Here is a 26,705-nt window from a genome sequence, read left to right on the forward strand (position 1 = left end):
TATTCCCCCCATCTCTCTCTCTCTCTCTCTCTCTCTCTCTCTCTCTCACACACACACACACACAGAGTTTGTAGCACTATCTCTGTGGGGACCTGTCATTGACATTATGCATTCCTTAGCCCCTTACCCTAACCTTAACCAACACAACTTAATGTCTAACCATAACCCTTAACCTCACCCTAACCATAAGCTAATTCAAACCCTAATCCTAAAACCAAGGCTTAACCATCAAACAGCCCTTTAAAGTTGTGGGGGCCAGCATTTTGGCCCAACAAAGCTGTTGGGACCCCATAAGTAAACTGGACTCTCGGTTTTGGACCTCACAATATTGTTAAACAAGACCACACACACACCACACACCACACACACACACACACACACACACACACACACACACACACACACACACACACACACACACACCACCACACACACACACACACACTATATATATAAACCCTCACAGATGTTTCTACATTTTTTCTCCCTTTGCAGTGTTGCCATAGGCATCGGTTTCTATGGCAACAGCGAGGCTAATGATGGGATGTATCAGTTGACCTCGTCTCTTCTCACAGCCAATTATACGCTAGCTTCCATCGATCTGCTGGTAAGTGTTGCAAGTCTGCAAACAAACTGTCATGCAGAATATCTGTGTGTGGTGTGTGGTGTGTGTGTGTGTGTGTGTGTGTGTGTGTGCATGCCTGCCTGTGCGTGTGGGAGTGCGCACGCACTCACTCATGCTCACATGGGTTCTGCAGTGAGAAAGAGAAAATGAGCAACAAACTCGTGTTTTCATCGATTTCCCTGGGGTCAGACAGTGGTTTATGTGTCAAACTGCTAAATGTCCTCCTTCTACTGTAGAATATACAGGTCAGTAGAACTACAGTACATAATGAGTGGGGGAAAACACATGTGTTAATCAGTTCATGTCATATCCATTCATATCAAAGAAACTTACATATCAATTATTAAAATTGGAGCGGGATATCTGCTCTGGCACTCATAAAGCAATAGCATTAAACACAGTGAGTGAGAGAGTGCGAGGAAATAGGCATGCAGACATTGTTGAGAATGTTATTCATAATATAATTATTATTAATAATTAACATTTGATATCTGTTGAAAGAAAGTAATGTAATGTAATTTATTTATTTTAGGGACAGCGCACAATAAAACATGAATCTAATCAACTATAGTCCTTGGCAGGTTGATGGACAAATACATAGGAAATAGTATAGAGAAAGAAGTTATTAAATAAAATAACGGAAAAAGGCAAAAAGACAATGTATAAAACAGTTTAGACAGGGCAGGCTGCCCCCACACACACACACACACACACACACACACACACCACACACACCCACACACACAACACCACACACACACACACACACACACACACACACACACACACACACAATTCATAGATGTGTACACTCTTGTCTTGACAGTAGCCAACGCTTTGCAAGATGTGAGAAGGCGTGGGGACTTCTACATGAAGTAATGTCTGTTGGCGGAGTATTCCATTGAGTCATGGCAATGCAAGAAAATGATGACTTCCCAAATGCCGTTTTGCGTTGGGGTACACTACATTCACCCCTTGTAACAGATCCTGTTGTGGAATCCACATCTATATTTACACATCACGCACACCAGCCAGCTGACGAGCTCTGTGATGGTGGTTTATCCACAACGCCCAGGGTAACAACACATCCAAAAACAATTAACAATTCAATAAAGTACATCGAAAGTACTTTCCATCATAGAGCTTGTCAGCCTATTGGTGCGCATGACGTGTAAATATGGATGTGGTTTCCTTTTTTCAAACATTTAGACCTGATGCAGTCCCAAGTAAGATTGAGATGTTGTCATTATTAAACATTTGTAGCATGAAGTTAAGTGGGCAGGCATTACCTTTTCTGTATTGATTATATTAAATACAAGCAATAATTTGCTAAATGTGAATAATAAGACACAATTATCAAGAAACTTACTCCCACTGGAGAGTTAGTCAGAGCAGGAAAATTTACCCCAGTGCTTCCCTAACTGTTTTAAACAAAGGCATCTCTTCATAGTGATTTCTTTTTCATGGAAGACCACTCTTGCCCTCCCACACAACACAGACATGTGCAACCTTTTCAGCACCAAACACACCCATTGACATCTATTAGAAGATTGTTTTGACAAACTAACAAAACAAGGAGCATTATAAAATAAGTGACAAATATGAACTAACTCTCTCACTCTACATGTCGCTCAGTGAAAAGGAATTAAGCTATTTTAGTTCTGTCTAGCTATGCAGATTTTCAAATGAATACTGAACTCAAACAGAGAAAAATGCACACATGACATCCTGCATTGATTCTGTTTTTCATGTAGCTCTTTTAGCTATTGATACTTTTCCTGCATATACTGTAAGGACTTTGTGACATGTTCTACAGCTTTTAACACAGTGAAACAGTTCGTATATGGTATATATAGTATATATAGTATTAGAAAATATAGAAAACTGAAATGCAAAGCAAAAGAAAACCTTCCTGAGGAAGGAAAGAAATCCTGCTGCTGGTAGACAATTGGTTGAGATAAGACAGAATTTTCAACTCGTTACACTTGAAGAGTGGGCAGATTCTAAGGTCTGGACCCAGGCAAGGTAGACGGGGTACATAAGAGCAATCATGTAATAAGCATGGACTAAAGCTAAACAAACAAAAACTAAGACTATAAATTTAGTTGTGTACATTTATGTAAAATACAGGAATGTGTATGTAATAGTGATATTAGATAACAAAAAAGAAGCTTTACAAAAAAGCAGCAGCTGCAAACACAATAGGCTTAAAACGACTCGATTCTGAATGAGACAGATAACAAATTACTCATGATTCATACAAAAGGAATGTGTTTACATCTGTCTCTGTACTGCAGCCATCGACCATCTCCTCTTAACCAACTTAAGAGACCTTGAGGTGTCGTATATTTAAAAGTATTTTCACATCAAAGGCAATTAGAAAAATCACTTTAGGTGAGTAGGAGTGAAAGTGAAGGATTTAGCCTCTGGTTTTTAACTTATGTTATAGATTGTGAGGGACATGCATTAGCGAGCTGAGACACCAGATGCCCACAATCTTCTGTTCTCTATCTCATAACCAAATCCCTCACAGCTGACCACGATTTTATGAGCATCATCATCTCTGTTTTGTGGTTTCCATCCCACTTTCTGTAAGTCCCCTCACATTCTTCCTTCCTTCCTCTCCAAGATTTCAGACACAATTTCTGGGCTGCAGCTGTCTGTCTCTGGCCCCCTGACCTCAATGGAGGAGCTCTTTACCGGCAGTAAACCGTTCTTGGTGTCGACGCGGAACTGCCGGCGGTTATCCGAGAACGTGATCAACCTCCTGTCCTCCATCTCCATGGCTCGGGCCAGTGTGGATGCTGGCCTAGGGAACGACAGTATCAGTGGGGCGTCCATCATACCTTTAACCCCAGTACCTCCCTCTGTGGCCCCTACAGTGGTGCCTACCAGTGGCTTGATGCCCAGCCCCTTCTCACCTGGCTGGGCGGCCAACACGCTGATGGTCAATGAGGACTACAGGTGAGGCTGCAGTCCAGATTCAAGGCCAATTCAATATAAACAAAAACTAAAAAAGTCAGCTGAGAGTTAGGTAACACTTTTTAATAGGTCTGTAATTTCCAAATTTAAAAACATTTAAAGTAGTTCCCTTGCAAGAACTACATAATTTGGCTCAAACTGGAAGGAAAAAACAGTATTTTGAACTTGTCAACAGCAAGCACACAAATCAACATGCCTTTTATGAACAAAAACATTTTCAATTATAAATGAATAAGAGATGATTATTGCACTAGTTTCCATTTAGACGTACATTTACTTAGATAGTCTTTTTACAACTTGTTTAGCAAAAGCTTCAGTAGGTAAAATACAATCCATCATTTTTATTAGATTAGGAAGAGCATGCACATAAACCATCTGGACCAATTTCACAATGGTCAGCAGCTGTTTATCAACACTGACACGCACCCATGCTCTGAGTGTGAGAGTCTGAGGAAACCATATGATCCAGCATTTGATAAATGTTGCATGTTTATAAAGATGGCTGCATTTGTTAAGGGTAATGCAATAGAAACTTTCTTCTTAAAAATGAGAAAAATGTTCTCACTCATAATAGGTCGATGGGATGGTTTTATATTCCATATTCCATAATAATAACAATAGGAAAGTAGTTTAGACACAGACTGACCACACACAGCAAAGACAGACAATGTAATGTCTCCCTTTAAACAGTGAGAGGTGACGTAAGGTTCAACCTCATTCTAACCACCTGATCTCAGACAAGGGAGTCTTGTGTCTTATCTTAAATAGCAAACAAAGCTATTCAAGCTGACCACAGGCAGACATTGAGTGAATGTCTCATTTCTCTTTAATAGAGACATTAATGCATATTCCAGATCAGTAGTGTTAACAGAATAATCTTATTAGACTCAGGAGTTTTAATTATTGGAATGGTGGACAAAGATAGCAAGTTTTAATCCCACATCAGGCGGAAAAATCTGAATGTGTTGAAAGGAACGTTGCATATTTGCATATTTCACACATCACCAAAAACACACCGGCTAAGATGACATAATCAAAAACTAATACGCTTTTAAAAAGCTTGAAATTGCAACTGAAAAAGGAGTGTGCTAACCACAGTTTTTTTTTTTAAAGCAGCAACATTACTGGCTGCCGTGTGGTATCCCCTATGAGTTAAAACAGCATAACAACAAAAACTAGAAAGTAAATTACAGAGAGTTTTACATGGCACTTTTTTGGAGATTTTTTTGTTTTAAGTTCAACAATAACCTTGCACACTTGCTTTATGTTGTGTTTCTTTGTTATACTAGGTGGCTATCATACGTGTTGTTGCTGCTGCTTGACCTCATAGTGTGTCTGTTCATCCTGCTGGGACTGGCCAAGCAAGCTCGCTGGCTGCTCATCCTGTGAGTATGCACGCACGCACGCACGCACGCACGCACGCACGGCACGCACGCACTCTTATATCTTTAGACACAGACCATACAACACTGGATTGATGGTCCTCTTGGTGTCCTCTTGGCTGAAGAGTTTGTGCTGTTCCCCCCACAGGATGACAGTGCTGGCGTGGCTGGCTCTCTTCCTAAGCTGGGGCTCCCTGGGCTTGGAGACAGCCACTGTAGTGGTGAGTAGACCCAATAAAATTGGTGAAGCCAGGCTGGAGGGTGGGAGCGGAGGGATGAAGGGCTGGAGGAATAGGAAGTGAATGGGATTGTCATGGGAGGGATCTCAGCTGAGGGAAGAGAGCTACATGAGGCCAAAACTGAGAAAAGATCTGCCTCCTAGGAAACGCTGCAGTTGTGGCAGAGCACCAAAGAGGCAGGAAAATGGAACAGAGATTAAAGATTCAATGTGCGTGTGCACAAGCGCGTTTGTGAACAAATTGTGTTTGTGCACTAAAGTGTGTGTTTTTTGTGTAAGTGATTTGTGTGTGGGCGTTTGGCGTGGAGAAGTAAAGATGGAAGATGGAAGAGAGGAGTGCTTTTAATAAGAGTGAGGAAGGGAGAGGAAGAGCAGGAGAGTGCATCTTGGGTTTAAGAGAGAGAGAGCAAGAACTAAAGTGAAGTGAGAGAGAGACAGAGTGGGCAAAGCATCAGCTTGCCATCAACAGTGGAAGACATGAAGCCGCTGCTGTACCTCGGCCCCTTGGGGCTTCAGACTGAGCCTGCAAGGAGGTGGAAGTGTGAGTGTAATCCTGTGAAAGTAAAATTCACTAACATTCTGCTGGACAATTTTCTGCTTTTAATGCCCAAACATGACAACATTAGCAGTGTGCTGTGTCTTACAGACATAAATCTAGTCAGTAACATTTATCAAGAACAAAGAACAGAGAAAGTTTTTATGTCTCAAACAGAGGAGTGTCCTTTTTCATTTCTCCCTGTGAAGTTTAGTCATACTCTCTGATGGGGAAAGGGTTTTGGTCAGGCGTGGGGGTGTGTGAAGAGGGTAAATGGCTGTTTTTCAGCACTGCTGCCCACTTTAAGAGACTTTGTGTCATGTGGGGCTGGCGGGAGATGGTCCCAAGGCCTGTGGGTCCACACAGAGCTGCTCTGTCCCTGGTCACTGACAGGGAAACAATGGGGCAGCTGTGGGCCTGCCCACTTTATTCTGTCCCTGGTCGCCGATTTTCCCGTCAGCTGCTGGGCTCTCTGTGTGGCTCTCACTCCCTCTTCTGGTGGGGCGATCTCAAGCAGAGTTGGTTTGTGGGTGTGCTATCTATGACCTAAATGCATCCTCTTCAAAAAACAAGCCAGAGGGTACAGGCGTGTGTAGATATGAAATGGACAAACAGAGGGGAGGATATCAGTGATGAGCGTAGAGCAGGTTCATCCAGGACAGCATGTGATGCACACAGATCAATATGTGCCACTGTATTGTGAGCAGCTGTGATATATCTGAGGAGGTAAGTATGTCAGTCGGTCAGTGTGTCTACTAACTTTTCCCTTGTGATCATTTTCTCTTGCCCTCCCACTTTGGCTTCATCTGTCCCTCTCTCTCCTGATGTTTTTTTCTCTCTTTTTTTCCTGTCATCCTTTCTCGCGCTCCCCGTCACTCTCGCTGCTTTGCCAGGCTCTCAGTGACTTCTGCTCAGATCCAAACACGTTTGTAGTCAACTCCACCCACTTCAACACTGGGACAAGCTCAGGTACAGTATCAATCTGTTCCTGTACAAAGTGCTAGTTGTTTCCCATTTCTGCAATGCACTTGATTTACCTCCCAACTGTGCTCATGTCAGCACAATGAGTAAAATGTTTCTATTATGCACTGATGTGTTGTGCACTGGTGTTTTGCTGGCCATTCAGATGTGTTGGATTATTACCTGACCTGCAGCAGGCGCATGAACAGTCCATTCCAGCAGGTAATGTGACCTCCTGTCAATCACATGTCTTGTGTATATAACATAGAACATTTAGCTGACACGCTCACCCTCATTGATGCAAGTGAACAGGTTGCATGTCAGACTTGCTCAAGGCCAGTGAAGGATAAATTATTTGAGGAGAGGGGGCACAGCTGCTGCTGCGTGTCCTGTCCTTAAATCTTCAGATAAATACTCTTCAGATAAATAGCTACTCTCTTAGCATATTAATGATATATATGAGCAACAATGCATATGAAAAGCTCTTAACTCCACTGACTCGTTGGCTGCAGCTGCTGACCCAGTCGCAAAGGGCGCTGTCCAACATTCACACACAGCTCTCCAGTCTGGACAGAAATGCTCTCACACAGTTCCCAAAAGCTGAGGTATGTTATAATGTGTAAAAACGCACCTTATAAAGTAACATTTCTGCCAACCTTTCATTGATTTCTTTTTTTCAGACATGTAATTTTTTCGTCATTACAGAAATCACTCAGGGAGGTCCAGCAGATACTCAACTCCACCGAGGGCAACTTTCATCAGTTGGTGGCACTGCTGAACTGCCGAGGTCTGAATAAGGTAACCCAAGTGCATGTAACAGGACCTGAACTAACAGCGTATTACCAAAGTACTGCTTCTTTATAGTCATTGATATATCTATCTTTTTTTTCTTTTAGGACTACATTGACTCTTTGAAAGGCCTGTGTTATGATGGGATGGAGGGATTGCTCTACCTCTCCCTTTACTCTTTCCTCTCTGCTCTGGCCTTCACTGCCATCCTCTGCTCTCTGCCCGGTGCCTGGAGGAGCTTCCCCAGGTGAGAGAGAGTGTGAATATGTGTGTGAATGTGCATAAGTACTGTTATGTTTGCTGCGATCAGCTATAAATGTCTACGGCATTGCTATTTTCATCCACTCATGCTCATTTGTGTAAACTTTGAATATGCAGAGCATAAACACTGCCAAAAGTAGAATGAGACAAGACTACGTAGATTCATGTTAAAGTTCCTGAGAAGCAATAAATCCATCAGATAATGATTACAAAATGTTGGAGATTATACAATGCTGCTTGGCTGTGAATATTGGAGTTTTTAAGAAGTAGTTAGTTGAAATTTAGCCTTGAAGAATTTCAAATAAAAATGGGCATATGCTAAAGTCTAACACCTTAAAAAAAGATAACCTTTACATTAAAATTACAATAAGAGTTTGAATTTGGTCTTTCCTAAACTACTTAAACTAATTTTGTTTTTGCATATTCAGGAGTTTGGTATGGCACAGGTTGGTTGGGTCTGCTGAGAATATGGAGTAGGTAGTGAGTTCCAGGTATGCAGAAAACCACGAGAATCTTCTTCAAGTGTCATGAGCTAACAGCAAGATTAGGTAGTTTGTGATTGGTGCTGCTAGTGCAGCAGTCCTGTAGATCAGTAATTTCACATTTTCTGTGGTAACCATTTGAGGATAAATACGTCACTTTTTAACATCTGAAGTGTGCATTGCATACCTTTTATATCTTGGAATATTAGCGTCTTACTAATCATGAATAGTGACAGAGAGAATCCCGGAGATGTCTTGGCACTTATCATTTCTCTGCTCACACGTGTCCCTCTCTGTATCTTTTCATTGACGACAACAGTGAATCAGAGGAGTACGAAGACTCGGACAGCGAGAGTGAGGACCCCTTCACCTCCCATCAGGCACGTAGACAGACGGCCACGGGGTCTCAGCGAGGGGCCATGGCCCCCTTCTATAATTACCCGGGGGCCGGGTGGACACCCCCCTTTTCTAGCGCGCCGCCCCTCCCGTGAGTAACACAGACACTCAGACACACAGACAGACAGACAGACAGAACGTCCCAGATGAAAGAGGAGGAGGTTGCTCTTAGATAAAGTTTTGGCAGTGTCAAGATCTGGACCTTTGGACAACATTTATACTGATAGACCCAGAAAAAGTACAGAATGCACACAGAATATACTTAAACAACATATATAGATTGATTGAGCACTATTGATATGTCACTGTGCAGACACATAGTCTTTTTTGGTGAAGAAATAACATATCTCCAGTAAGAGATATTGCACACATACTTTAATTTAGAGAGTAGTGGAAGTGCAGTATAGTCAGCTAGGTTCACACACTTTTGTCTTTATCTAGACATTTAGTTCAAAACCACAGAGCTGTCAGGTTAACCACATGCACTGCAGACAGACACACAGACAGGTCAATATGGACTACAGTGTAGGCAGAGAAACAGACACAACTCCAGAGGTCTGTCTGTCTGTCTGTGTGTCTGTCAATTCGTCTGTCGAGTGTTTCAGGACAGACGATGTAGGCCGCTCGGTCATTTTCACAGATCTTGTCTCAAATGGCGTCCTGTCTCCTAAACAGTAGTAGACTACTGCTGTGTTGGGGGGAGGGTGTCATTGACGAGGCTGCGCTCGTAAAAACTCCGGCGATGTGAGGCTCAGGTTGACTATAGGTAACACCCCCCCCCCCCCCCCATCACCACCACCACCCTTCTGCATCACTCTCATCTGCCTCCTCACTGTTGTGTCCAAATCCCTCAAGTTATTTCTTTGGACCTGTCATTTGTTATCATCATGACCTTGTTTTCCCTATTGGTTTTCCCTTATTTCTCACTTTCAGTTTTCTCATCTTATGTTTTTTTTTTCCTTTCTCCCTCACTGATTGTTTTCAAGCTTAGTTAGTGCTCTGAAAATCTTAATTGTGGACTATTAAACCTCCAATTCAAATGCCAGCTGATCATCTTGACTGCTTCTATATCTAATATTAACACAAAAGTACAAGAATACTGACTAAACCAAACTGTCGAGGCTTAGAAACTCAGCTAGCACCAAAAACACAGTCCACTTCTGTTAAAAGGAATCTGCTCGGGATTGCTTTAAAAGCTTTCTGGGGTTTATCATGCAGATAAACAGATTCATTAGGAAAACAACATTACAGCTGGAATGACTGGTGAGTCACACACAGCTCTAAATGCATGTAATTGCAGATTATTGTGTAAACCCTGCAGTGCATCATCAGTCAGGAGTGGACTGTAGGCCTGCTGCGGCTGCTGCTCTCACTGCCTTGCTTGAGTGCTAGTAGTACTAATATCTACTAGTTATACTAAGTGCTGTGTTTTTCCGCACTATATTTCTAACCGCTCTTTTTCCTTTTTTCCTGTTACCTGTCCTTGGCTCCTGTCACCCCGCGGTCCCCGTCCCGTCTGTCTTTCTCAACGTGTCTCACCCCTGTTTCCCTTTCTCCTTCATCCTCCGTTCCTCCTCGCCCTCTCTTCTGTCCTTGTCTCTTTCTATCTCCATACAGGACTCCAAACGTTTCCTCCAATGGCAACCCTGGCTATGAGAGCCTACCATTGACTGACAGGCAGTCCCCACCCCCCTCTGTGAGTTCCTCTGTACTTGTGACGCCATCACAATCTGTGCCATTTTATCATGCTGTCAGTGCACACGCTCGCTTTAATAATCAGTAGCAAACGGACTAACCTAATGACCTCGCAGGACCCTGTGGGCTGGCCTTTTCTTCTTTTCGATGCTTCAAAAACTGAAAAAAACACGACCAAAAAATTACATATATTTCTTGATTTACTTGTACATAACTCTTTGTTACTAACATAACTTTGAGAGCTCTTCATGTTTTATTATCACTGTCTGGCCAATGTTACAGAACCGAGGTTTCCATCATATCTCATGATTACTGGTGAAGCTATACATATGACCACATTATCACGCGACCAGACTTACAGTCTCATGACAACTAGCAAACTCCATTCCCCGAAGAAGACCATATGATGCAGTTGAAAGCTTCAGAAAAAGCTAGTTAGAGGACCTTGATGTTGATTTTTTAATTTTTTTTTGGGGTCAAAATAATCTTCTTTGGATGAAGGAAGTTAGTAAGGAAATCAGTAAAAGAACTCAAGGTCACCTCACTAGCTTTTTCTTGAGATTTCAGACGCATCTCATGGTCTTCCTCAGCAGATGAAGTCTGCTCCCAAATAAACATATTAAGAACTGCATTAGTCTTCTTGACTGGCTGGAAACAGTTACTTTTGAGGAGGGAATAAAGTAAAGCAGTAATATGTGCAGCTTTACTTCTCCTTTGAGTTTGATTTGAAAACAATTAAACTGCATAACAGTATTAAAGCCTGTTGGTCAGACAGTGAGCAAAACATGTCGTGCTGTCTTTTACTCTTGAGGTGATCACATGTGCGAATAACACATTTTGTTCTCTTTTTTTCTTTCTTAATACACCTTTATGGACCATCTCGACCTCTCTCCTTTTGACTCCCATCGTTTTTCTGGACATACAGTACTCTCCCAGCATGCTGACTGGTTACGGGGGAAGTCAATCACACCCCAACCCCGCCCATTCGAGGAACCTGTATTCACGTTGATTATTTTTTTGTTAGGAAATGTACAGTATAGAAAAAAAATGTTTAGTTTTCATATGAATGGACACTTTACTGAAATGAAAAGTAAACTAATCTAAATAAAATGAATGCTAGGTGTCAATTCAAAGTGCGTTATGTCAGTACCACTGAATATTATTATCATTATTAGAAGCACTTAAAAGAAACAGGTCTAAATGGACTGTTGATATAACCGACAATGGTAATGCTGGTAGGATGGTTGTGTAAAGCTATGTACCAAGCACACTTGGTCTAAATTTGTTTCCCTCATCTGTCCAAACTCTGTGTAAACTGTGAACAGTGGTGAGGCAAGTCAGAATGGTATTGACGTTATTACGTTGTAGTTTTATATTCTTAAATGTATCAGTACCACTGATTTATTTTTAAGTTTTTATATAAATATTGTTGTAGAAAAAGCACTGGCACGTAGCAACAAGACACATTTTTTTCTGTGGTTATGCGGTTCCTTCACTTGGTATCATGTTTTTTTTATTATTACTTTTTATAGGTGGAAATTCTGTATTTTCCTTGTATTACCTTATGGTATTCTGTATATCTCACTGTCTATAATATCTGATTAATCAAGAACATTTGCTCTTAAAAAATACTTGAGGGCTGCCAAGACCCGATTTTAATAATTGAATGGAGAACTACAACTGCCACTCAAGTCTTGAGTGGAGAACCGCAAATCCCATGCAATGACATCAGGTACATAGCAATATGATTCTTGCTACTGGTGCTGCAGTAGCCCTACCGTAACTAGCAATAATAACGATGTATAGCATTGGGTTTCTGAGATCTCTCCAAGATGTTTTGTGTATATATTTGGTCTGGTATGAGATTTCATTGAATCCCCTGTCCTTGCCAACTGACCTTGTTAACCCTTGAATTGAGTTTGTATGGTTATCAATGCTCCTTTTGAATGGCATCCTTTTACACTCAAGAGTCTAATATAAATAAAAATAACTTCAATAACCTTTACTTGGTCTTCATCGTGTCTACAAGTCAATGCAAGTAACAAACAAAATTATTTAACAGAGATTCATACTTTAAACAAGAGGTCAAAGTTTAATATAAATTAGTTTCACTATTATGAACCTCTGAGCTTCGGTTTATATGTGAGTTAGAGACAGCGCTACTATTATTTTCGATATGCATAGATCATAGGAAAGACAAAATACAAACATAAAGTTTACATAGTCACAAAACCAGTGTTTTTGCTTAAGAGTTATTTAAAACTAATCAATAGTGTACTTTATATTCCTGGAACCTTTCCTTTTAGATTTGAAAATACCATGATCTTTCTAACTTCATTCACTCATGATACAGCTGTGTAATACTCAACCTGTAGAGACTTGAGACCCGAATGAAATGGATAATGCATCCTAATCAAAGTCATGCCTGCTTTTACTTTGTCAAAGCTTCATTACTGTGTGGAGTCAGCTGCATTATCACACATCAATAACATTGCTTTGACAAAAACAAAAGAAGGGTCACAATGGTTATCGTGATGGATTACAGATCTCAGCCACATTTGTTTTTAACATTACAGCTAAATAAGAGAAAAACAACATTAGACCAGTAGACAACAAAACACATTTAAAAATCTAAAAACCGTGGCACGCTATGAAAAATGCCTGAAGCGTTGTAGTTAATGCGTGAAAACAGGCAAAGACACCGTCGGTCCTACAATGCCTCACCAAGTGATGCCTTCACGGTACCTGTACCTGTGTGAACACACACAAAGACGAACAGTGCTACCAATCTAACTGCAGTGCATAGAAGGTTTACAACAATGGTTGTGGGAAGAGACGGTGCACTCAAGTGCTGCTTGATAATGGACACATGTTGACATCTTGTACGTAGAGCACATACTGATCCGATTTTGGTGACTCGATTGTATCTTGGTGATGTTTTAGCACTCAAAGTAGTCCAGTTATCCTTATTGCAGATGGTTTTTCATGCACAAACACTGCAATCTTCCTACCATATAACATCGAAAGTTCAGTCATATGTCACAACTCAAGTTTCATCAAACAAGCTCACATTTGCCTCAAACTTGGTTAGCTTAGAGAAGGACAACGTAGATACATGAGTCATATCAGAGCAAAAGCTTTTACAGCTATTACATCCAAAACAGTTCTTCATCTCAGTAGCCCATCTCTGCCTCTATTTGGAATTTTCTCTGTGTGTAGATATCAAATGTATTTTAGTGCATTCCCTGAAGAGTTTTCTGTAATGAGGTTTAAAAAAAAAAAAAAAAAAAAAAAATCCCAGAGGAGTTTTTTTTCCATGCTATCTTAAGGTCAATCCCATCCCAAGGCATCACTTCTTGGCATTGTCAGCATTCAGCCATGAACCGTCCTCCTCCACGTCCCGCCTGACGACAAGGAGCATCTCTGCCACATCCTGAGAAAGCTGTTCGCTGAGAAATGTGCTGCAAGAGAAACAAAGAGGACAGGAGATGAAAAATTAGGAAAATATACACACAGACAGAGGGCAGATTGCTAGATTGCAGCCCTCTAACACAAACAAACAATGAGGTAAGCCCCATGTGACCACTCGTATGGGATGACTCACTCGCTGAGACAGAAATCAAGCAACACACCAAAGCCAAGTTTTGACCTCACTCACAGACACACAGATTACATGTCTGCTCTAAAGAGAAATTTTAAAGAATGTTCATTCTTACCGTAGTTCTTCTTCTCCCCCAATACAGACAGGACTCTTCAGTTTGGAGTCCAGGTTGTAGTACTGTCCATTAACTTGTCGAACCGCGAGCCAGTGCCGCCGTCTGAGTGGGAGGGACACGATCCCAAGAGATACTCGTGATGGGACATTAAGAATAAAACCCTGGACCTTTGACATGCAAAGGCTCTGAACCATCCTGTATTTCAAAAAGGCAGAAAGGAAGTATTAAACAAGCCTTAAACCTTGAGATATTCTTAATTATCTTTCCCCTATGTTCAGAATACTTTACGGTGGTCTCTTGCGATAGACTGTTTGGGTGTACCCACTTGACCTCAACCTGGCTCACCTACTTCTGCTGCACATACTGACATCATACATATTCCAAATAAAAGCCAAGTTTTCTTTACGTGTAGCTGGAGACTGGATATGAGATAGGAGTGTGAGCAAAAAGTGAGACCCGCCTTGTATATACTGTACAGTGTAACATGCCTTGGGCTTGCATTGCATGATGGTCCAGCATTATGGCCTACTACTGCAGAGACGAGTATCTCTATGATGTCTTGACTGCGAGCCTAAAAAGATGCATTGGTTCTTTGATAAAGATGGCCTGACACAGAGAACTGATGCTTTGTGATTAGCTTTCAATCTTTAACCTCCAAACAAATATTTACTGTATCATTATAAGTACAGTTTCCTGTGGAAATAGAAGAAATGTACCAACTGAGAAAAACAAGCCCAGTAAATACCTTGTAAAGTAATCTAAAGTAAGTAAAGTATTGTTTTAGGGTGGATTATACCTTTAACACAACATTATGACATGTGAATGAGGTAAAGCTTGGAGAATCTCATCTCACAAGCCTCAGTGTTCCTCACTCACCTGCGTTTGTCCCACCACACTGCAGCCAGTTCCCGACTCTGTAGTGCCGCCATGATGACGTTGACGTCGTAGTTTCCTGTACCTAACACTGAGCGATGAGGGTTCACCACACACTGTGGAGCCAGCCTGCATGGGGGGAGCAACAGAACAATAAAGCATTTTGAAGGGAAAATCAGCCTTGTATGTAGTACATCTCCATTTTTAATATCCATGGTGACGTAACTAGGATATGGCTACAACCTGGACAAAGTTTTGATGAGTCAATAAAGTCACAGGGTGTCCTGTAGAAAATTCTTTCTGAAATTCTGTCATAGTCAATTAAGTTAGTAAGAGACTTCCTTAACAACAGACACACTAAGTGCAATGGCTTTTGGAATTTGGAATTGCACCAGTGCTCTTCTTCCCTGAAGGTTAATGTTGTATTTCACAAAACACTGCGAGAAGTCCAGAAGTCACTGATTGGTTATTGGCTGTTGACTTACTCCAAAAAGTGACATCACTTCAAGTCTTGATGCTGTGGATTTCCAGCTTTTTTTTTCATTTTTCAGAAGAAGTGACTTGAGAAAACAGTGGTATGGAACACAATGACTTAAGAACTGGTTTGCATTCCTTGTTGAAACATTAGTCAATGGAAGGGACTTTTCAACTAACACATTAAACTAAACAGCATTACTGCTAGTTCCTGAAACTAGATCAGGATGTGAACAACAACTAAAACATCCATTTGTTACTCCAAAATTCCGCCTATGGTATTCCCTGTGCAAACCTTTGGAACAATTCAGAATGTATTTTTCTTCACCTGTTATGGAGCAGCTAGTTAGATGTTCAAATGTTTATTTGTGAGCCTATAGATGCTAGTCTACCTTTCATGATGCCCAGGGCAAAACAAAGACTGTACCACTCCGCTCTGCTTTGCTTCTCAATCTCTCTTTTGGTTATCTATGGCAGGCTGGGGAAATATTGCATATTAATGCTGGTTCCACCTCAAATATTGTATCAATTTGAACAGAAAGCAGACATCTGTGGGATCACAACAAGTAAATGTGAAGATACAACCAGCTGCTGCATCTCAGGTACAAAATAACGGTTTGATAGGAGAATGAATATGAAAGGCTGAGGTCATACATGGGGCTATAAAGAAGCAGCGCGCCTGTTTTCTTGGATTCATACTTCGACTATGCTTTTGTTTATTGCAAAGCAGTTAAATATGGTTAAGCTACATATATGAGAACACCCCACCGTTTGCAGATGTCGTCGGCTGTCTCTTTGGTGAACACCCGCTCCTGGAGCACGTTGTTGAGTGCATGAATCGCGCACAGCTCCAACCGTTGCTTCTCATGAAACACTTCTCCTTCGCTCATACTAAAGCTTAACATACACAAGCACACAGAAGAAGTACCATTAACTGTTAGAAAAAAAAACTAACGACGTGTTCTTTGATTTGATGAGGACTAAGAGAGACTTCTACACATGAGCTAGACTATAGTTAGCTACCGGAGCCACCACGCAGCACAGTTTCCAGTCCATTCAGGCTAAAGCTTACCGTAAGCTAAACCGTGACAGCCTGCTGGTTAGACTCTGTGTTTGCTTGCTGACAGCAAAACAAAGACAAGTGAACTATTATTAATCGACAATAGGTGCGTGAAGCTACTGACCTGCTGATGAAGCGCTTTCACGTAAAAAATAAATAAATGCCGGAGTCTGACAGCTACATCCAGAAACCGGAAGCAGATCCGCGGTTTTTGTTGTGATGTTGTTGTTGTTGTTGTTGTGTGGCTGACACGCCCATAATTCACAGCTGCACTGGAGCACGCAAATCCGTCGCTTTAACCCGTCGTTTCGATTCTGTTTGCTCGTTCAAATAAAATACGGTAAAATACACGTAAAGGAAACTTATGTCCGCAAACGTTCCCAGTCCACCAGGCGGTCAGAGCTCAGCACGGACGTTGCAGTGTTGAAGCGTCCTCTAGTGCTGAGCCTGGTTATGATGATGGGGGTGGTTGTGGCAAAAGCCCTTTTAACATTTTAAAGCTAGTTGGATATGTGTTGAAGACAGCTGTAATTCAGTTTTGCCTAGTCAAAATGAACAAACTTTAGATCGGATGTGTGTTGGATTGCGCCGTGGACAGATGTCTGTCGTTGCTGAGGGAGGAGGAGTTGAGGTGGCTCTACATTAACAGCTGGGAACTCTTCATCATCAAGTGTAGGCAGTGTTTGAACTCCATAATGTGCAAGGATGGCATCAATGTTTTGGTCGCTGTAGGGATTTTGCCCAAACACATTGTTGACAGCTGTGCTGTTTGTTGCAAAGTGTTTGAGCATGCCCTCTGTCCAGAGTTGAGTTGGTGTGCGATTATTTTCTGTTTTCTGTATGGATGGAGGTTCCAGGCCTGTCTAAACTGATCCAGGCTAAAAAGGGCTTGACATATTGGATCTGTAATTGCAGTTTGAGATATCTACAAATTTATTCTGACTAGTCATAACTCCAGTTCAAGAAATCTTTAATTCACCTCAATTCAAGATAGCCTATTTAATTACATTTTGACTATGCAGAATGAATTTATCATTTATCTATAACTTGATAACAGACATCTACAAATAAATTGTGATGATCCATAACTCAATTTGAAATATCTACAACGCCATTTTGACTAGTCATAATTCCAGTTACAGATATCTACGTCATTTTGCTTAGTCAAAACTTAATTTAAGATATCTGAAAAGGAACATGTAGATATAATTGAGTTGAATTAACCCTCATGTTGTCTTCGGGTCAAATTTACCCATTTTCCTATATCAGTGTTCTTTTTAACTACCCCATGTAACTGATTGATTCCACACAACGCGCTACAAAGTACAAATCTCTACTTTAATTCATTTTGGGGCGTCTTATTCAATTTTATAGCATAAGAAAAGTAAAAGCAAAAGAAATTTAAGTGCTTTTGAAATAGTATTGAGTAAAAGTTGACATATTCCAGTCTGGGATTATCATCAACATCCATTCCTTTAATTTTGTTCTAAATAATTCCAAATTTCTGCTTTTCTAACTCAAACATTAGGTATAATTTCCTATAAATGAGGTTTATTGACCATAAATTCCCCAAAATAACCGTAAAACTAAAGTTAAGGAGCTAGCGTCACGTAGTGTTAAACGTCAAAAAAAGTGACAAACATTGAAAAAAGCGTTGAAGAAAGGGGAAAAAACGTAAGAAAAAGTTAAAAACATCGATTAAAAATCATCAACAAAATTGTTGATTTTCAATTTTGACGGGAAGACAACACAAGGGTTAAAGATATCTTGAACTGGAGTTAAGACTAGTCAGTATCAAATTGTAGATATCTCAAACTGGAATTATAGATATCTACAATTCAATTGAGAATATCCATAATTCACATACTGGATATCTGCAACTGAATTGTAGATATCTGTAATGTTAAACCACAAGCAAATGAATGGCAAAAGTGATGTAATTTGTCCTAGGAAAAATGTCTTTGTTGATATCTGAAATTACAAATGTGGATAGGAAGAATGTATTTGCGGATATCCAAAATGTTTTTTTGACTAGGCAAAACTGAATTAAAGATATCTATAACACATATCCAGTCTAACTTTTAAATGTTAAAATGGCTTGCCATAGTTTTGGGGCATTTAAAACAAGAAAAACATCTTGTTACTTGTGCTTTCAGGTTGCAATTTAGAATTCAGTTTTCTATGTATCAGTTTCACCCGACTTAAACTGGAATTTATTCGATTCATTCGTGTTCTCCGTCCCACTGCTTCTTTTCATATGTAATATGCAGTACATTTTCTTGTGTGTTTTAATTGTATTTCAACAGATTTATCTTTTCAGCACTGTTCAGGGGTGTGTGTGAGTTTTTCAAACGGACCTATGGCTGACTAGCAGTAGTCCTATTTTCGACTCTGTATGGCTGATTTGGCTTCCAATTGTGACGCAACGACCATCATGTTTTATCATTGGCTCAAAGTTTCTGACGTATAACATCACTAAGATGCCCATTGGTCGGTGGTAGTAGGTTAAACTGAGGATCGTATTTTTGTTCCTGTGTCAACGAAAAGAAGAAAAGAAGAGTAGATAGTGAGACCCGGCTAAGTTTTCATCGAAGATAGTTTATTCCTAAACATTAAGTAAAGGACTCCTCAAATCTCAAACATCCAACTCCTTAGCAGAATCCCTTTTGAAGATGGTAAGTCGAGGTTATTGCTATCGGCTAACGGGTGTAGCTGCTAGCTTGATCCGATGTTTAGCCACCGCCAGCCTTCGAGCTTTTAATTTAGGCTGTGTCTACTTACTGGAGTCTCACACGTTAATTAACAATATGCATATGTATTTGTATAATGTAATATACACATTGATTATATAAGCTAAATTCTGTTTTACACATATTAAAATCACTAAGTAGCTTTAACAGTATCAGATTGAGGCTAGGCTAGTATTGCTAACAGTTATCTTACTATTGTAGAAATGTTGCTTCGCTTTCATGTTAGTAGAAATGGCAAGTATTAAGATTAACGTTACGTCAGACAACTTATGTTGAAACTTTTTAAAGTGCTATACTACATATGCGCGTGTAAGAACTGAACCCCTTAAGGTTTTTTAACGTGTTCGGAAGAGTTAAAATAATTATGAATCAATCAGACTTTATTTGTATAACGCTAGCGTTTTTCATACATATAACATCATTCAATAAAAATCAGGAGTTGAGGAAACCCAAAACGCCAACTTGGTATATAACGGCAACATTACCAACATACACCAAGAAGCTAAACGGGCTAAAATACATAGATAAATAGACAGGTATATTAATACAACTATTAAAAGCCAGACAGGTCTTTATTTTGCTTTTAGTATCAACATTCTCTACTGTACTCAGGAAGGCTGTTCCCATATAAATAAAATGTTTTAATTAGATTTCTGTGGCTGTTCAAGAGGTGTGGACCATGTAATAGGAAGATGCCTCACCATAGGTTTATGTTTCAACTTAAGGGATACATACAGTGGGGAGAACTATTATTTGATACACTGCCAATTTTTCAGGTTTTCCTACTTACAAAACATGTAAGGGTCTAATTTTTATGGATAGGTACACTTCAACAAAAATCACATTGTATGATTTTTAAACAATTGCATTTTATTGCATGACATAATTTGATACATCAGAAAAGCAGAACTTAATATTTGGTATAGAGATCTGCTGTTTGCAATTACAGAGCTCATACGTTTCCTGTAGTTCTTGACCAGGTTTGCTTACACTGCAGCAGGGATTTTGGCCCACTCCTCCATACAGACCTTCTCCAGATCCTTCAGGTTTTGGTGCTGTCGCCGGGCAATATGGACTTTCCGCTCCTTCCAAAGATTTTCTATTGGGTTCAGGTCTGGAGACTGGCTAGGCCACTCCAGGATCTTGAGATGCTTATTACGGAGTTACTCCTCAGTTGCCCTGGCTGTGTGTTTCGGGTCGTTATCATACTGGAAGAACCAGCCACGACCCATCTTCAATGCTCTTAGTGAGGGAAGGAGGTTGTGTGATCTCTCGATACATGGCCCCATCCATCCTCCCTTCAACACAGCGCAGTTGTCCTGTCCCCTTTCCATGCTTCAAAGTTGGGATGGTGCTTGGGGTTGTACTCATCCTTGATCCATCTTCCTCCAAACACGGCAAGTGGAGTTTAGACCAAAAAGCTCTATTTTTGTCTCATCAGACCACATAAACTTCTCCCATTCCTCCTCTGGATCATCCAGATGGTCATTGGCCTGGACCTGCGCTGGCTTGGGCAGGGGGACCTTGCATGCGCCACAGGATTTTAATCCATGACGACATTGTATGTCACTAATGGTTTTCTTTGAGACTGTGGTCCCAGCTCTCTTCAGGGCATTGACCAGGTCCTGCCATGTACTTCTGGGCTGATCCCTTACCCTCCTAATGATTATTGAGGTCCCACGAGGTGAGATCTTGCATGGAGCCCCAGACCGAGGGAGATAGACCATCATCTTAAACTTCTTCCATTTTCTAATAATGGCACCAATAATTGTTGCCTTCTCACCAAGCTGCTTGCCTATTGTCCTGTAGCCCATCCCAGCCTTGTGCAGGTCTACAATTTTATCGCTGATGTCCTTACACAGCTCTCTGGTCTTGGCCAACGTGGAGAGGTTGGAGTCTGTGGACAGGTGTCTTTTATACAGGCAACGAGTTCAAGCAGGTGCAGTTAATACAGGTGATGAGTTTAGAACAGGAGGGCTTCTTAAAGAAAAACTAACAGGTCTGTGAGAGCTGGAATTCTTACTGGTTGGGAGGTGATCAAATACTTATGTCATGCAATCAAATGTAAATTATATCTTTAAAAATCATGCAATGTGATTTTTCTGGATTTTTTTAGATTCCTTCTCTCACAGTTGAAGTGTACCTATGATAACAATTACAGACCTCTACATGCTTTGTAAGTAGGGAAAACCTGCAAAATCGGCAGTGTATCAAATACTTATTCTCCCCACTGTAAAAGTCATCTTCCAGACAGTGCCGTAGACAGAAATGGTATTTTGGGCGGGCCAGTACAAAAGTGAGTGGGGCATTTTCAAAAAGACGTAGAAGTACCAAAAATGACAAACTGAAAAAGCGCAACAATTTGACCATCCAACATATACTCGGGGCTTAAACTATTCCGGCAGCGTGCCAGATCTCCGACGTGCAGCAGTGAGGAAAAATAAATAAATGGTGCCGAATTACTGGGTGTGACTATTTCAGAAAAATAAAGTTCACATCGGATTTGTTTGTGATGCGCTAGGTTTAACCAATCATCGATCTTCCGCCTACCAATAAAACGATTTGTAGCCAATCAGATGCAAATTAGGGCGAGTCCTTGCTGAAAAGCGAGAGTGCGGTGGTTTGTCTTCGTGGTAACGCGGCTAAAAACAATGTAGATGCAGCTTTAGTTGAGAAGGGAGTTGAAAACACATAGTTGCTGGGCATGGAAAAGAGGAAAAGGGTGGAGAAGGGAAGCCGTTTAGCACTTAGTGCCTCAAATTGAGCACCCGGCTGTAGCGTATGTTCAGGGTAGATACTCGCTGTAAGCAAGAAGCATGAAACACATTTAACCTAATGTTACCTCTGTGAGGGCCTCCTCTGTTTCTGATGGGCTGTTGGCTCCGCTGGAGAAATGTCTGCACATGCTCGTCTTTATTTGCACTCTCTTCCATCTAAGAAAACTGTCTGTACCACTTTAAAGAGAAGCCATTGTTGTCACGGTAACTTTTAACTGGGCATTGCTTAACACATCCATGATACATTGTGTAAAAAGCAAGCTAGCTAAAACGCAGACCGGTTGTCTACCTGTTGTTACCATTGTAACCACCTATGTTCCAAAGGCTTTCTAATAGTTTAATCCTTGTTCTTTGGTTTAAACGGTTTTGTTTTAATCAGAAGAGAAGACACATTAAACACACACAACTAGTCCTCCTACTATTTCTTTCTTCTCTTTTTTTATTTTTATTTTTTTACATACATTTCAATATTTTTCGTGACAAAACGTATTTTGATCAGACTTAGCTGGACGGGCCAGTGAGTAAAAAGATCACACGGTATCATTAATATGTGAGTAAATGGTGTCAGTAAAGTAGCATCTCAACATTGTCAAAATACCCATAACTTTTACATTTTCTGTGTTTGTACATATGCAAAACCCGAGTTGGCTTAACCCTTTTTGTGTCTCTTCAGAACTCCAATGTGGAGAATCTGCCTCCTCATGTTCTTCGCTTGGTCTACAAAGAGGTTTCAGCTTTAGCAGCAGACCCACCTGAGGGTATCAAAGTTTATCCCAGTGAGGAAGACATAACTGAGCTACATACAGCCATCGAAGGACCGGGTAAGCATTGCAATATGGTGTCATACCAAACTGCCATTGGCCATGAAAAGTTAAAAAAATAAAAATAAAATACCACCTTGCTTTGTTTGCGTTCTTAAAGTGAGAAATTATTGTATTTAATTTTCAAAATCTCACACAACAGTGCTTTTCACAGCTTCATATTAGTCTGGAAATGTTTCTGTCTGTCCACAAGACTGTTTTCTTAGCATGTTATATATCTGAATTATATCTGAAATCCTTGTCAAATGGAATTACTGAAAGGTTAATACAGGACACGGGCTGCATCGTGACTCGGTTAAAAAAATCTATTTAAATGTGTAAAAATGACAACCGGTTGAGATAAAAATGAATCGGCTGCAATTTCTAAACAACCTAGCAACCTCTATAACCACACTACGCAAGTTTGCCAGATAGGATAGCAGATCTGTAGTTCCAATGAGACATAATGGACAATTCCGCTTCCAACCTGTAGGGGGACTGAAGCAGGAACTACTTATTTTTTTAGGTGTTGCATAATTTACTCATTTGGTAATCAACTCCTTAAGACATGCATTAATGCATCGGTTTTCCAAATTATAAATTATTTCCTTTCCATGGCTCCTTTAAAAATTGACATAGTATAAAAGCTTTATATTTGGATTTAGTAGATTGCTAACTAACTTTAACCACACAGCCAACATGTCCATGCTTTCGTATCACTATAAGCTCATTGCTTCAGACCTCATTATTGGTGAGTAGGCCTTGAAGAGCCAGACAGTTTTATTTATTAGACACTGATACTGGTATTGGTATCAGATATTTGCAAACGCACTATCCAAATTTGGCATTGCTGCCTTTAGTCAATAGATAGATAGATAGATAGATAGATAGATAGACACATTCAATAGAGTGTACGTGACAGTTTTCATCATAATCCAAAAAGAATTTTGATAGAAACAAGAAGTTTAAACTAAATGGCATATGAACCTAATGATGTTTGGCTTACTTGGATGTAAGATTTTCTGTTTTTGTTAGTTGACTCAGTTGCCACTCCATGACCCTCCTTTGAATTTGTGGAGCAGGTTTGGCACAGCCTGGACGATGAGATGAATTCTTTATGCTTTGACAGAGGGAACTCCGTTTGCTGGTGGCGTTTTCCGAATGCGTCTGGTCCTCGGGAAGGACTTCCCTGCGGTTCCACCCAAGGGGTATTTCCTGACTAAGATTTTTCACCCCAATGTGGGTCACAAGGGAGAGATCTGTGTCAACGTGTTGAAGAGGGACTGGAAGGCAGAACTTGGCCTCAGACATGTCTTACTTGTAAGCAGAACCATCAGGTTTTTTTGTTCTGGGTTTCAGCTGTGTTGCCATCACTATTTTTTGTTTATTTTTACATTTCCATCTCCTTTTTATTTCTCCACAGACAATCAAGTGTCTTCTCATCCATCCAAATCCAGAGTCGGCTCTGAACGAAGAGGCCGGGCGTTTGCTGTTAGAGGACTATGCAGAATATGAGTCCCGAGCTCGTCTGCTCACAGAGATCCACGCCATGGGGGGGCACGGCGGGACCTCTGGTGCACCTCAGGACCCTAATGACGGCCCACAGCCGAAGAAGCATGCAGGCGACCCTATGAAGAGAGCGGGACCTAGTGCAGCAGCTGTGCCAGCAGCTCTGGGTAACGGAGCTAATGGAGCCAGTACCACCACCAGCAATAGCAACAGCAGTAGCACTAATGTAGCAGGGAAAAAGAAAGCAGATAAAAAGCGGGCATTGAGGCGACTTTAATACCTCAGCTAAATTCTGTGTGTGTGTGTGTGTGTGTGTGTGTGTGTGTACGTGTGTGAGTGCGAGAATGTGTAAATATAAATATTGAAGTGTGCTGACATTGTTTTTGTTCCCTTTTTCTGACTCTTTCTACCATCTATCCAGACTGTCCACAACTTGTCTTGCCACCAGTTTGTCCTCTTGGCATTACAGGTTTGTTAATTATTTCCATACCTAAAGACATAATAATAAAATGTTTGTTCCTCTTTTAAAGGAAAAGACAACACCTTCACTGCGGAAATCATGCCATCTGTTATATTTTGCTCTTGGCCTAGTGTGTATGAATTATACAGGGAATGGGTTTCACTGTGCAAAACTTGGTCTCTGTCTGTCCACTAATGAGACGACAACACTACTATTGTCTCAGACTTGATATCAGCTCTTTTTAAAGTGTTTCTTGGCAAATGCTGCTGTGATGGTACTGTGTACTGCTCAGCCAGGCTCACGTATTAGTCCAAACCAGAATGTTCCTTTTAATTAAAGTCAGGTTTTCAAATTGAACACGAAGGAAATAATAAAGAAGTTGATAAATAATTGTGCACAAAGTCGGTGGGTTCACTTTTGGGAGAGAAATATTGTCAATATCACGCAAAATTGTAACCTCTTTTTAAATAGAATTTTTCCTATTGTGATCTGAATGATACAGGTATGGAAACAGTTGACATTGGAATATAAGAAGTCTGTCGTGTTCTGTAATTTTTCTAAAATTGTTTCACTGTCCAGTATTTTCAAAATTTGTTTAGATTGACATGTTCATATTCAGCTGTCTTGTGGTTGTGTGAAGACCTAGATCAGTGGCTTTAAGGGAACACAGGGTAGGTTGCTAGACTACTTTTTATAAATAAAAATAATTCGCCTATTCTCTGTATTAAGCATACAGTGGTGTGACTCGCTAAACCTACCCCTTATTCCCTACAAAGCAGTATGTGCTCTCAGACACCCAGCTCCCCGACAAGCCATGGGGGTGCCTGAGAAGACATCTGTAGGAAAACTTCCACGTTTGATAGAATTTGTCTCCCCACCCGTTCCACAGGCAGGGTTTCCGGGGCAGGTTTTCTCTTTGTACTAAATGCATGCGGGGCCTACATTTCCCAAGGAAACACACTGAAACGCTGTCTTAATTTGGACGGAAAATGTGCCTCTGAATCTCTGTCATTGTGCAGTTGGCTGGATATTATGTGTCCATTTTAAATTATTTAAATTAAACATTGAAATACAAGAAGTGAAATTAAAAATGAGTCATATTTGGAATTCCTTTGCATGCATAATTGTTTATGGTAGGTCTTTCGGCAGGTGTGTGTGGTTGTGTGTGTGTGTGTGTGTGTGTGTTGTGTGTGGTGGGTGTGTGTGTGTGTGTGTGTGTGTGGGTGTGTGGTGTGTGGTGTGTGGGTGTGTGTGGTGTGTGTGGTGTGGGTGGGTGGGGGTGGGGTGTGGTGGCTGTGGCTGTGGCTGTGGCTGCTGAGAATAGATACTCTGCTTTTACTGCTCAGTGACGTACAATTGCATTTTGTTTATAGTGGTCTCCTGATCTGCAGTGATGGAATAACCATTATGAAGAAATCAGTAATTGCATCCACCCCAGCAAACCAGTGAATGAAAGTACACCCGGTAGAGCGGCATCATCAGACCATCTAATGAAGCCTCTCTAATAGCCTCTGCTGCATGCCCACCCACCCACCCGTGTAGAAATAGCGGCCTTCCATGCAGTTCATTACCAGGCCCTCCTCAAGCACCTGGGGATCCATGTAACGCTTACACTTTCCACAATCCCCATTTTGAAAATGCTTACATAGTATCCACCTCCATAGCATATCCTCCCCGATTTGTGAACCCAATTTCCTTGCTGCTATCTTAAAACAAACACTTTACAATATATTTGGTTAAATGAGTCTGTTCTTATGTAGGCTAGTGTGGGTCAGGATGAATCCTAATTAAACTAGGGCCTACCGTTAGCAATGCAGACCCATGTGTGATACCCAGAAAACTATAGCACGCATTCCCTTGTCAGTGTAATTTATAGGCCTAATTATGATTTATCCTCTAGGACTAATGTGTGATCACTTATTCTAATTCATGTAATACAAT

At 40.8% G+C, this 26,705-nt stretch overlaps 4 protein-coding genes across 9 annotated transcripts in view; 3 read left to right on the forward strand and 1 right to left on the reverse strand.

The window, feature by feature from the left end:
• Window positions 1–897, forward strand: part of leng9 (leukocyte receptor cluster (LRC) member 9) — an 18,495-nt gene extending 17,598 nt beyond the window's left edge. Inside the window, exon 8 of the mRNA XM_032519319.1 lies at window positions 879–897. The gene's annotated coding sequence lies outside the window, so the exon portion shown is untranslated. The remainder of the gene's footprint in view (window positions 1–878) is intronic.
• The window catches only part of ttyh1 (tweety family member 1), a 20,467-nt gene extending 8,119 nt beyond the window's left edge, over window positions 1–12,348 (forward strand). Inside the window, exons 4-15 of one of the 3 annotated variants that reach the window (XM_032519314.1) lie at window positions 496–607; window positions 3,255–3,589; window positions 4,897–4,992; window positions 5,138–5,210; window positions 6,656–6,731; window positions 6,889–6,944; window positions 7,235–7,327; window positions 7,428–7,520; window positions 7,619–7,758; window positions 8,574–8,741; window positions 10,268–10,346; window positions 11,271–12,348. In XM_032519314.1, the coding sequence (XP_032375205.1) occupies window positions 496–607; window positions 3,255–3,589; window positions 4,897–4,992; window positions 5,138–5,210; window positions 6,656–6,731; window positions 6,889–6,944; window positions 7,235–7,327; window positions 7,428–7,520; window positions 7,619–7,758; window positions 8,574–8,741; window positions 10,268–10,346; window positions 11,271–11,354 (1,405 nt within the window). In that variant the 3' untranslated portion in view covers window positions 11,355–12,348. The remainder of the gene's footprint in view (window positions 1–495; window positions 608–3,254; window positions 3,590–4,896; window positions 4,993–5,137; window positions 5,211–6,655; window positions 6,732–6,888; window positions 6,945–7,234; window positions 7,328–7,427; window positions 7,521–7,618; window positions 7,759–8,573; window positions 8,742–10,267; window positions 10,347–11,270) is intronic. The other 2 variants (XM_032519317.1, XM_032519316.1) reach the window with 2 other exon arrangements.
• Window positions 12,349–12,410: 62 nt separating this feature from the next.
• Window positions 12,411–16,898, reverse strand: josd2 (Josephin domain containing 2). 3 transcript variants are annotated; one of them, XM_032519335.1, is made up of 5 exons: window positions 16,593–16,898; window positions 16,177–16,299; window positions 14,938–15,063; window positions 14,062–14,256; window positions 12,411–13,806 (listed from the first exon to the last, which is right to left on the reverse strand). In XM_032519335.1, exons 2-5 carry the CDS (start codon window positions 16,296–16,298, stop codon window positions 13,695–13,697), a joined length of 555 nt encoding a protein of 184 aa, XP_032375226.1. In that variant the 5' UTR covers window position 16,299; window positions 16,593–16,898; the 3' UTR covers window positions 12,411–13,694. The 3 variants fall into 3 exon arrangements, with proteins under 3 accessions (XP_032375226.1, XP_032375224.1, XP_032375223.1); XM_032519333.1 differs by having other exon boundaries at window positions 16,177–16,305; window positions 16,481–16,898; XM_032519332.1 differs by having other exon boundaries at window positions 16,177–16,305; window positions 16,593–16,897.
• Window positions 16,899–18,923: 2,025 nt separating this feature from the next.
• ube2s (ubiquitin-conjugating enzyme E2S) lies at window positions 18,924–25,839 on the forward strand. Of its 2 annotated transcripts, XM_032519330.1 has the most exons (5): window positions 18,924–19,143; window positions 22,669–22,816; window positions 23,925–24,115; window positions 24,219–24,600; window positions 24,633–25,839. In XM_032519330.1, exons 1-4 carry the CDS (start codon window positions 19,141–19,143, stop codon window positions 24,579–24,581), a joined length of 705 nt encoding a protein of 234 aa, XP_032375221.1. In that variant the 5' UTR covers window positions 18,924–19,140; the 3' UTR covers window positions 24,582–24,600; window positions 24,633–25,839. The 2 variants fall into 2 exon arrangements, with proteins under 2 accessions (XP_032375221.1, XP_032375220.1); XM_032519329.1 differs by having other exon boundaries at window positions 24,219–25,839.
• The last annotated feature ends 866 nt before the right edge of the window (window positions 25,840–26,705 follow it).

Source organism: Etheostoma spectabile, chromosome 6 (genome assembly GCF_008692095.1).
Source record: "Etheostoma spectabile isolate EspeVRDwgs_2016 chromosome 6, UIUC_Espe_1.0, whole genome shotgun sequence".
In the NCBI taxonomy this organism is placed as follows: domain Eukaryota; kingdom Metazoa; phylum Chordata; class Actinopteri; order Perciformes; family Percidae; genus Etheostoma; species Etheostoma spectabile.

What these genes read in the sequence shown, in the direction of transcription:
- josd2 (XM_032519335.1), bottom strand. Translation starts at nt 16,298, where the DNA reads ATGAGCGAAGGAGAAGTGTTTCATGAGAAGCAACGGTTGGAGCTGTGC. An exon ending in GCCGACGACATCTGCAAACG is followed by an intron (nt 15,064 to 16,176) that starts GTGGGGTGTTCT and finishes CCCCCCATGCAG; the next exon opens with GCTGGCTCCACAGTGTGTGG. An exon ending in GTGTGGTGGGACAAACGCAG is followed by an intron (nt 14,257 to 14,937) that starts GTGAGTGAGGAA and finishes TTTGAAATACAG; the next exon opens with GATGGTTCAGAGCCTTTGCA.
- ube2s (XM_032519329.1), top strand. An exon ending in TACAGCCATCGAAGGACCGG is followed by an intron (nt 22,817 to 23,924) that starts GTAAGCATTGCA and finishes ATGCTTTGACAG; the next exon opens with AGGGAACTCCGTTTGCTGGT. An exon ending in GCCTCAGACATGTCTTACTT is followed by an intron (nt 24,116 to 24,218) that starts GTAAGCAGAACC and finishes ATTTCTCCACAG; the next exon opens with ACAATCAAGTGTCTTCTCAT.